Consider the following 10,821-nt stretch of genomic DNA (forward strand, 5'->3'; position numbering starts at 1 on the left):
AGGGAATGCCGACACACACACTCTGTGCTATTCAGTAGGATATTATTCAATGAGCACGCCAACTCGGACTATCATCAAAACCCTCCCGCTGAAGCCTAACAGCTATTTGTTATGCTTACAACATGACAAGATGATGATCTTTCTGCCTTTCCCAGCACGGGATCAATCTGCACTAATCAATAGGTGACCATGAACCTGGAGGACGGAGGGGAGCGCGACGGAATGATGGGAGGACGAGGACGTTTTGCAACATGCAAGAACAGTCTTTGTGATTTCAAAGCATTAAACACTTTTTTTGTTTGGGGAACAAATGCTTTTTCAAGCGACTGTTGTTCGTGGGATAACTGAATAAAATAAGTAATTTTTCGCTCAGACTGACTTATGTTAAAAGTGTGTTTTAATCTGATTTTGGGGATTGCAAGAGACTTTTTCAAACGTCATACTCGTCAATCGTGAAAAATGAGGCGATGCCATCACTTTTTCACTCCGTCAAATAAGTTACCTAGGGGACAAGGTTATGGAGTGGTCTTACCGGGGCTGGACCGTGCAGCCAGCGAGGACTTGAGTCTCCAGGCGCTGAAGTCGGACGCAGTTCTCTGAAAGACGAAGGGGACCGGCAGGGGGACAAACATGGTCCTCAGTCGACCTGAGCCGGTGGTCTGCTCCTGTCTTTTCCTTATTATTGTGCTCCCCTCTGTCTTTTAGTCCCCTCTCTTGCTCGGCTCTTTCGCTTTCCCAGACTCACGGTTCTGTGGAAGGTTCGGACAAAAAAGGAGGTTTGATGGGGGTTTTTTTCGGTTTGTTTTGAGCGAGACCGCAACTCACATGTTTCTTGTCGTCCTCGTGTCAACAACGCTGGGTTGCTTTCTAGCGAGCGGCGTGTGAGGACGCCGGCTGAGATCCATGCCGCTGCGGCCGCTGAGCTACGGTGCGTAAAGATGCTTCTGCCATGGCGGTGAGGAAGTGTCCCGGTCCGCCTGGCTGGAGACGGACTGTCCTTTTTGGTCGTGTGAAATATTTGCCGTGCAGCTGCCGGAGGCTCACAGTCCTGTATTTGGTCAATAATCACATAAAAAAGTAAGAAACGTGCTCCTTCCTCCTTAATCGATGAATAAATCCATATAAATGAGCAGTCTTGTGGCTTTGCTCTCTTCTTTGGCTGTGCGCTGCCAAGTACCGCCCGGTCTTTTGATTCCTGCACGGTGGTTGCGCCCCGTCGTTGCGCAGCCTGGACGCGCTCTGGTGCTGCACGGAGCCTCGGCCGGGATACAAGAGACAAGAGAACACCCACCCCCACTTTTACACCCTCCCCCCTTTCGCTCGCTCGCTCTCTCTCTCCCACACAAACACACGGGCGCGCATATGCAGAAGAGCATGTTGGCTCGTGTGTGTGTGTGTGTGTGTGTGTGTGTTTTTCCACAACAATGCAGAGGTGAATGGCCAAATGTGCTTTTGGGTTATGTCACAAACACACTTTATTCTTCAACAGCTTTCTATTGTCACACACACACACACACACACACACAAAACACACTAATAACGGCGTAGAGGCACGTGCCAAACCATCCAATTGATCCGGTGATCATTACAATGAAGCCAATAATCACATTGGCCTGGAGAGCATCGACCGCCTCCTTGCAACGTGCACACACACACACACACACACATATTCTTGTATTTGTACCTTCTTGAGACATTCCAAAAAATTACCTACCTCTTTAGGACCACCCTTTCTAGATATAAATATTTGTATTTACAACATTAATAATACATACATACTATGCAAATATAAAAAAGGTAAGCTTTTAGTTAATACTTTTTTTTATTTAATTTTTTGTATATAATTAGTTTCTAATCTTCAATATTTACTTCAAGTAATTACAGTATGTCTCTATATACATATTTTTTTAAATTAATTTTTGCCAAAGGGGGCGCATTTCAATTTCTTACACACACTTGACTTGTTATTACATATATTGGCCAAAGGGGGTGCACTTCAAGTTTTTACACAAACTTGTTATTTCATATGTTGACCAGAGGGGGAGCACTTCTAAAACCGACACACAGTCAATTTGAAAAATCCCTCTTTTTTGGGACTACCCTAATTTTGATAGATGTCACAACCAGGGGTGCAAATGAAGTCTCTATTTTTGTTTTTTTGCAATGTGCTTAAGGCCGATGACAAACGAGACACGGACCACAGATGGCCCCCGTGCCGCACTTTGGGCAAGCCAGCTGTAGAAGCTAACTGTTAATGGCCACTATAGTCTTAGTTCCGTAGTATATTTGCCCATCCTATGGTCACATATTGGACGCGGGTTGTCTTACGTCAGCACCGGAAGTCGTAAAATCAGATGTTTACCTGGCTGTTTTTTTCGATATGAATAGGGAAGTCCTTCTTTAGCTGCCGTCTTGTTTTATCATATAATGCTGCCTTTGCACCTGTCAATGTTTACTTTTGTATGCACATTAAATCAACAAAAAATCCTGACTTTGGAGCAATGCTCACGGACTCTAGTATTTGGCTGTCTATTAGATGCAACTTGTTCACCGGTACTCATATGGAAGGTACTTTTCCTTGTTGATGTCTCAAGAAGGGTAGAAATACAAGAACGAACACACACACACACACACGTTTGATGTATATTTCAGCAGGTGTACCTCTCTCTCTCTCTTATGTCTACATATTAATACAGAAGCTGATCTCGCACGTGAGCGCCGAGGGTGAATGTCAAGCACATAGTCCGGTATACATTACACATTATTATGTTAACAAGCCCAAAATCCTGTTCAAAAGACAGCATATTTGTAAGAACGTGACAAAATGAATAGTGGACTACTGTGTGTTTTAGGAGAAACAAAACAAAACAGAAAAAAAACACTGCTCAACGCATTCGTCGGGAAGAGATGTGCAAACACACCACAGAAATGCAAGAGACTGAGAGGTTCAAGTATTCACTTCCTGTATTAAATTTAATTAAGATTTTTTTTCTAATCCAAGCGGACACTGAGGGCCACTACGGAAGGCTAAGCTAACAGTAGTGTCTGTGTTGTATCAGCTCAACCACAGAGTGTTTTAATGGTCATATCATCTGAAATCAACTCACTGAGAAAATACAAAAATATTAGAGGTGGGAATTTTAAGTCACCTAACGATTCGATGTGTTTTTTGGAGCGGCAATTTATTTTGAGTTGATTCTTGATTCAACAAAAAATTATTAAGAAAACATTTTCAAAACAGGTTACAAAAGCTCCTCTTGGCTGCTGACATACGATTTAGTATATGGGCAGTGTTAGTCTAAAAAACGTATTTAAAAAAAAACAAAACACTTTTTTTTTTTTTTTTTAAATTGTATTAAAAAATAAATTAATTAATTAACTAATCGATTCTCGCAAATTTTTGATCGAGTTAGACTCGGAATAAATAAAAATGCGATTTGGATGTGAATATATTTTTTTAATGCTGTCTCGTTACACAACGTTAAAACTTGCTCATATTTAGTTAGTTTCCATGCACTAAATTACTCACATTTTTCAAATAGTTTATTTTATTTTCTATTTTCGAACCTATATGTGTGAAGTCCCAATGTTCGTGCTCTCTAAAGTGACTATTGGTCATACGTCGTGTGCCTCCCGTACACTGGGGGGCGCATATATCCTTTTAGCGCGGTTAAATGTATTGCTTTTCCAGTTGACCTAAGACGTCACACCAGGCATCTGTAGTAGGGATGGGCGATACCACACTTTTAGGATTCGATACGATACCGATACTTTTTCTTGCATTTTCATCGATACCGATACCATTAATTTCTTATTGGCAATTTTTGTCAGTCAAAAATATTATTACTATTGTTATTATTTAAGACAAATCACAAGACAAATGCAGACCATTTATACCACATTTATTATTGTCAATATATAATAAAAGTAAAATTAAAATAAATAATATAAATATTAAAAATAAATTAAATATAAACAAAAATATACACATTTTCACTTTTCTTATTCCTCAAAAAAAAAAGTATTGGTAGAAAAAGCTTAAAAAAAACTATTATTCATAACAATGTTATGTTTCAAACCTCTTTGTGGAAGTAAACTTATAACACTTCTCTGAAGCAAAGTCAATAATTTCCTTATCACACTAAACTAGGATTTCCTTGTCCTATAAACCTGCATACGAAAGACAGTTCCCTGAGAAAATGAACTTGGAAAAATTATCTACAAAAATGTCTGACACCATCACACCTTTAGTGAACTCCAGATAAGTCGTCACACTTTACTGAAGTCTCAGATTGCTGTTCAGGAAAAGTAACAACGCTGTCGGCTGGCTGTGTGTGTGTTGCACGTTGACGACGCTCATTCGCTGTCTCCTGTGACGCGACTGGGCCAGCTCTATACTCTGCCAGGTACAGGGGTGTCCCAGCACATAGTAAGTTAAGTAAGTAATCAAAAACATCTGAAAGTGATGCTTGCACCCCCCACACGCCGTTTTTTGGTTTATATCGATACTTTTTTCAAAAAAGTGATGCCAAATGAGTAGCGTGGGAGTATCGATGTATCGATACCACAGGATCGATACGCACATCCCTAATCTGTAGCTCCTTAAAAATCAACAGTTTATCTCTGCTGTATCTGATGTCCGCCGTAATATTGGCACAGATTACAAATACTACGTATCTAATGGCTATGTTGATGTTAAATAACAGAAAGCATCAAGAAATTATCTAACATTGCGCCTCGAACACAGCGCTACTACCAAGAATGTGTCGGAGCGGATTCAGGTCCGAAGCAAAGAAAGACCGGCGGGAGAAATTTTTTTTCAAAAGGAATTTTTGGACGGAGAATTATGGAAACAAACCTTTAGAATGTCTCGGAGTTCATTCCTAAAACTCTGTGGATTGATGGAATGAGTTTTAAATCCGAAGGACAAGACCGTTCGTGACCCCACTGATACTGTTCCAGATGAAGGTTGCTATTGTTCTGGACTATCTTGCCAGCTGTGTGGAATACAGAGTTATTGCTAATCAGTTTGGATTACACGTAGGCAGCATGAAGAGGTTTGTGTACGCTTTACTCTTTGCCTTTAATATATCTGCTTCATTCTCTTTCATCTCATTCCTATTTCCTTCAGAAGTCCAAAACAAGCCGGAATTCTCCATTTCCTTGGCTATCTTCTTAAAGACATCTCAGTTTCTTTCTTTCTCCCATCGATGCACTTCAAAACGTTCCGTTCTTCTAATTTGTGACGCAAATAAAAAGTCTCTTCTTCATTACATTTGTTGCGTATGTTTTTATTGAATGGTATCTGCTTCCGGGTTTTTTCCCGCGCATTGAGACTGGCGAATGCGGCACACCCACTCGAGAGATCTGGTATTCAATCGCATGATCCAGGTGTGTTCGTCCGACTTTTCAAAAAACAAACAATCGGATTAAGGGTTGTAGGATGCTTATTGAGAGCCAAACAATTTGAGAAATTGTACTAATTTAGTGAATGGACATGTACTGAGTGACTTCCTGTTCAGTGCAAGATAGCCTTCAAAATAAAAACGATTTCCTTTTTTTATTATTTTAGATGGTTAGCCACGGAAAGAAAGATTTTCGCATGTACGGAAGCTTTATTGCCATTGTAGTCAAAACAAACAACCAAACTAGCACAGCAGCTCAGTTCGATAAGAGTATAGAATATTAAAACACAAGAATCTCAAGAATATAGCCAGAGTTCGCCCAATTCTCTCTCGGGGCAACACGGAGACGCTAATGCATGCTTTTATTACAAGTCGTATAGATTGTTGTAACGCCCTGCTTTCAGGTCTTCTTAAAAACACCTGTGCAATTACTCCAAAATTCAGCGGCACATGTCCTGATGAAGACCAGAAGGCGGGCTCACATTACACCAGTTTTAAAATCTCTGCATTGTGTTTCAGGATACCTTTTAAGATTCTTCTTATGGTTTATAAATGTTTTTATGGTATTGGGTCTTCTTATCTTTCAGATTTGCTTTTACCCTATGAACCTTCTCGGGCCCTAAGATCCTCCGGCACTCATCTACTAATTATTCCAAAAGTCAGGACACAAAGTTACGGGATGGCATCTTTTCACCATTATGGCCCCCGTCTATGGAACAGCTTGCCGGAGGACCTCAGGGCTGCGGAGAACGTTCATGTTTTTAAGAGCAGGCTTAAGACCCACCTTTTTGATTTGGCTTTTACCTGATATTTTATTGACGTCATTTGTATTTTTTTATCCGATCAGTTATGCAAGATTTTATTTAGTTCTATTCATTTTGTATTTATTTACTGTATATTCATTTAATTTTTTCTATTAATCCTAATATGTCTTACTTGTATCTTATTCTTTATCTCTACTCATGATTGTTACTATTTTACAGGTTTTACTTTTATTTTCCAACGTTCCTCAGATGAGCCATCTGCCTCAGGGGTTATCGGCCGTGCTTGTGGGGGCGCATTTGTGTCAGCGTCCTGGTGGTCATGGTCTGATGACCTACTGGTGCAGATGGCTCCTGTGATAGTATTTACTCACATGTCCCCTCTGTACTCAGTCATGCAATCATTTGTCCATATACAGTCGCGATCAAAAGTTTACATACACTTGTAAAGAACATAATGTCATGGCTGTCTTGAGTTTCCAATACTTTCTACAACTCTTATTTTTTTGTGATAGAGTGATTGGAGCACATACTTGTTGGTCACAAAAAACATTCATGAAGTTTGGTTCTTTTATGAATTTATTATGGGTCTACTGAAAATGTGAGCAAATCTGCTGGGTCAAAAGTATACATACAGCAATGTTAATATTTGCTTACATGTTCCTTGGCAAGTTTCACTGCAATAAGGCGCTTTTGGTAGCCATCCACAAGCTTCTGGCAAGCTTCTGGTTGAATTTTTGACCACTCCTCTTGACAAAATTGGTGCAGTTCAGCTAAATTTGTTGGTTTTCTGACATGGACTTGTTTCTTCAGCATTGTCCACATGTTTAAGTCAGGACATTGGGAAGGCCACTCTAAAACCTTCATTCTAGCCTGATTTAGCCATTCCTTTACCACTTTTGACGTGTGTTTGGGATCATTGCCCTGTTGGAGCACCCATCCTCCGGGCTGATGATTTTAGGTTGTCCTGAAGAATTTGGAGGTAATCCTCCTTTTTCATTGTCCCATTTAAAGCACCAGTTCCATTGGCAGCAAAACAGGCCCAGAGCATAATATTACCACCACCATGCTTGACGGTAGGGCCTCACCTTTTCTCCTCCAAACATATTGCTGGGTATTGTGGCCAAACAGCTCAATTTATGTTTCATCTGACATCACATGGACAAATATAAGACCTTCTGGAGGAAAGTTCTGTGGTCGGATGAAACAAAAATTGAGCTGTTTGGCCACAATACCCAGCAATATGTTTGGAGGAGTAAAGGTGAGGCCTTTAATCCCAGGAACACCATCCCTACCGTGAAGCATAGTGGTAGTAGTATTATGCTCCGGGCCTGTTTAGTGCAAATGGAACTGGTGCTTTAAATGGGACAATGAAAAAGGAGGCTAACCTCCAAATTCTTCAGGACAACCTAAAATCATCAGCCCGGAGGTTGGGTCTTGGGCGCAGTTGGGTGTTCCAACAGGACAATGACCCCAAACACACATCAAAAGTGGTAAAAGAATGGCTAAATCAGGCTAGAATTAAGGTTTTAGAATGGCATTCCCAAAGTCCTGACTTAAATGTGTGGACAATGCTGAAGAAACAAGTCCATGTCAGAAAACCAACAAATTTCGCTGAACTGCACCAATTTTGTCAAGAGGAGTGGTCAAAAAATTCAAGCAGAAGCTTGCCAGAAGCTTGTGGATGGCTACCAAAAGCGCCTTATTGCAGTGAAACTTGCCAAGGGACATGTAAGCAAATATTAACATTGCTGTATGTATACTTTTGACCGAGCAGATTTGCTCACATTTTCAGTAGACCCATAATAAATTCATAAAAGAACCAAACTTCATGAAAGTTTTTTGTGTGACCAACAAGTATGTGCTCCAATCACTCTATCACAAAAAAATAAGAGTTGTATAAAGTATTGGAAACTCAAGACAGCCATGACATTATCTTCTTTACAAGTGTATGTAAACCTTTGATCGCGACTGTAGTAGCATATGTGTGTATGTTGTGTGTGTGTTTGTGTTTGGTATCTGTGTCCGTGCATACGTATGTGATAATGGGGGATATGGATCATCGGGGTATTGTTTTTAACTTTGTAAAGCACTTTGCGTTGCATTTCTTTTATGTATGAAAAGCGCTTTAGAAATAAAGTTTGATTGATTGATTGATTGAAGAGTCTGAATCAAAATACTGTATGTACAAATGAAGGAACAATTTTTGATTATCAGCCATTTTCCTTACATTTACTTTTGTTTATGTTGACGTAAATCAGAAGTCCGAGTAGGAGGTCAACATCATCAGAAATAGCAGCTTGTATTACCTGCTCGTGCCTGATCTTGCCAGCGGTAAAGCGCCAGTATTGAGTCAGTTAATGCTGCAGCTTATCATTGCAGCTAATAAATATGTTTATGAATACACTAATCAATACTGTAAATATGGCAGTCGATAATCAAGTGTGCGGCACCACTCCTCGCACTCTCTGCAAAGGACGTGGCGTTAATACGTTATTGATCAATCACGGCCCCAGGGGCGCTCGGCTTTACAGTATCGATACTGTAAACGCTGATAGTCCATAAAGAGAATTTAGACCCCGCGTAAACAATTGCTGTCGCCCCCACCTAATGTGCATCCCAGTCCCACATCATTAGGGACATCAAACGAGAGAACGTTGCAGCATTGGTGCAGGTGTACCTAATAGTGTGACCCGTGCGTCTCAGTTTCACGTCACAAAGGAACACACACACACACACACGCACACAGCATGCCGATCCCCCGCTCGCCCTGTGACAGACGTGCGTCCAATGAGCGGGCGAGGGAGGGCCGGACCAAGCGACTGGCCGCCCCTCCAGAGCCCCCCTCTGCGGATAAAAGGCTGCGTGCGGAGGAGCCCCCCCCTCACCCCATCCCAACTCCTTCCAGACAAAAGCAATTATTTCTTGAAAAATATAGTGTGTGTTGTGCATCCATCGCAGCTGGGGAGTGCATACGTGTGTGTGTGTGTGTGTGTGTGTGGACTTAAAGGAGAGGTGAGCAATATGGCGCACGGCGGGCCTCATCAATAGCAATATGTTCTTCCCCCCCTCCCCTGCACCCTTCCTCCAGTAATATCCTTTCTTTTTATAACCAATCTGCAACCTGCTGCTGGACACACGCCAACGTGCAAACTATCACCACAAACACACACTACTACTACTACTATGTCCACTCATTACCTTCTAACACCGGGAAATACTGCAATGCAAAGTAGGGCAGGGCGATAAAAACAATATCAATATATATTGCGATAGATAGTTAATCAGCATCAATAAAAACATTAGTTAGATAGTCTTAGTTTTCTTCTTCGTCGGAAGAAAGCGGAAATTGCAAAGCAAGGTCGGGTGCAAGAACGCGCTCTCTGGTAGCCGAGCAACGCAGGAAGTGATCGCCGATCAGTGGGAGTGACACGCTAACAGCCAATCAGGTAACAGTATCAACTACCAAGTTTGGTTGCGCCAGCTTGTTGTCTGCACGGCGGTTGATTCTTTGCTTGGAGTGAGAAAGTGATAAAGTAAAAATGAAGATATTGTGTATCCATCCATCCATTTTCTACCGCTTGTCCCTTTTGGGGTCGCGAGGGGTGCTGGAGCCTATCTCAGCTGCATTCGGGCGGAAGGCGGGGTACACCCTGGACAAGTCGCCACCTCATCACAGGGCCAACACAGATACACAGACAACATTCACACTCACATTCACACACTAGGGACCATTTAGTGTTGCCAATCAACCTATCCCCAGGTGCATGTTTTTGGACTTTACAGATATTGTGTATAAAAGAGGAAAAGTCACCTTTTTGGGGGATTTTTGCTACAGAGAGTGAAGAAATAGTGGATAAAAGAGGAAAAGTCACATGGACAGTATGGCACTTTTTTGGACATTTTAAAACAGACTAGTCAGACCAATGTGGTCTGGAAATAAAGTGAGGCGCTCGTCCCCACTAAGACCGGTAATACCACACCACCTTTGCCACGCTCACCCTTTAGAGCACAGCTGTAACTTCCTGGCACTTTAGCAATAGATGATATCTGTCTATTACCTGACACCTTCTATGTTAGCTACTTCTCTTTGTTTTTAATGTCTATTTTCTGCTGGATTTAATCTCTATTTTATGCTGCAGCTGTCACATATACTATAATATTGTACATGGTAATTGTTATATGTTGTATATATGATATAGATATAATATAATACATCAGTATATATAATATACTGTACATATATTATGTAAATGTTACGTATATATGTTATATTTTATATCGCTATATTTAGTCTATTTATACCTGCATTGTCCTTTCCATCCTTACACTTTCCATCATTGTAACTGAGCTACTGTGTGGAACAATTTCCCTTGTGGATCATTAAAGTTTGTCTAAGTCTAAGTCTAAGTCGAAACCTGTAGAAAATAATTATTCTCAGGTTTCTCTATGCTTACATTTTCACACTTTGCACTATTTTCTTACACTAAGCATTTTTAACATAAACCTTATTTTGGCACCTTCATTTTAAGAGCGTATTGTTAAGTGTTCAATGTGATTTTATTTTTTATTTTATTCACATTGAGTGTTTTCCATGCTTGTGTTGACATTTCCTTTCCTTCCTGCCTTGACAGATGAGGGGATTATAATCAGAG

At 40.8% G+C, this 10,821-nt stretch overlaps 1 protein-coding gene across 8 annotated transcripts in view; it reads right to left on the reverse strand.

Moving 5' to 3' along the window:
* The window catches only part of pou2f2a (POU class 2 homeobox 2a), a 228,820-nt gene that overhangs the window by 183,443 nt on the left and 34,556 nt on the right, over positions 1–10,821 (reverse strand). For all 8 annotated transcript variants that reach the window (XM_062047392.1, XM_062047393.1, XM_062047389.1 and 5 more), the window contains 2 exons: positions 826–1,048; positions 533–749 (listed from right to left, as the gene is read on the reverse strand). In XM_062047392.1, coding sequence (XP_061903376.1) covers positions 533–632 — 100 coding nt within the window. In that variant the 5' untranslated portion in view covers positions 633–749; positions 826–1,048. The remainder of the gene's footprint in view (positions 1–532; positions 750–825; positions 1,049–10,821) is intronic.

The sequence above is a fragment of the Entelurus aequoreus genome, linkage group LG05 (assembly GCF_033978785.1).
Source record: "Entelurus aequoreus isolate RoL-2023_Sb linkage group LG05, RoL_Eaeq_v1.1, whole genome shotgun sequence".
Taxonomy (NCBI): domain Eukaryota; kingdom Metazoa; phylum Chordata; class Actinopteri; order Syngnathiformes; family Syngnathidae; genus Entelurus; species Entelurus aequoreus.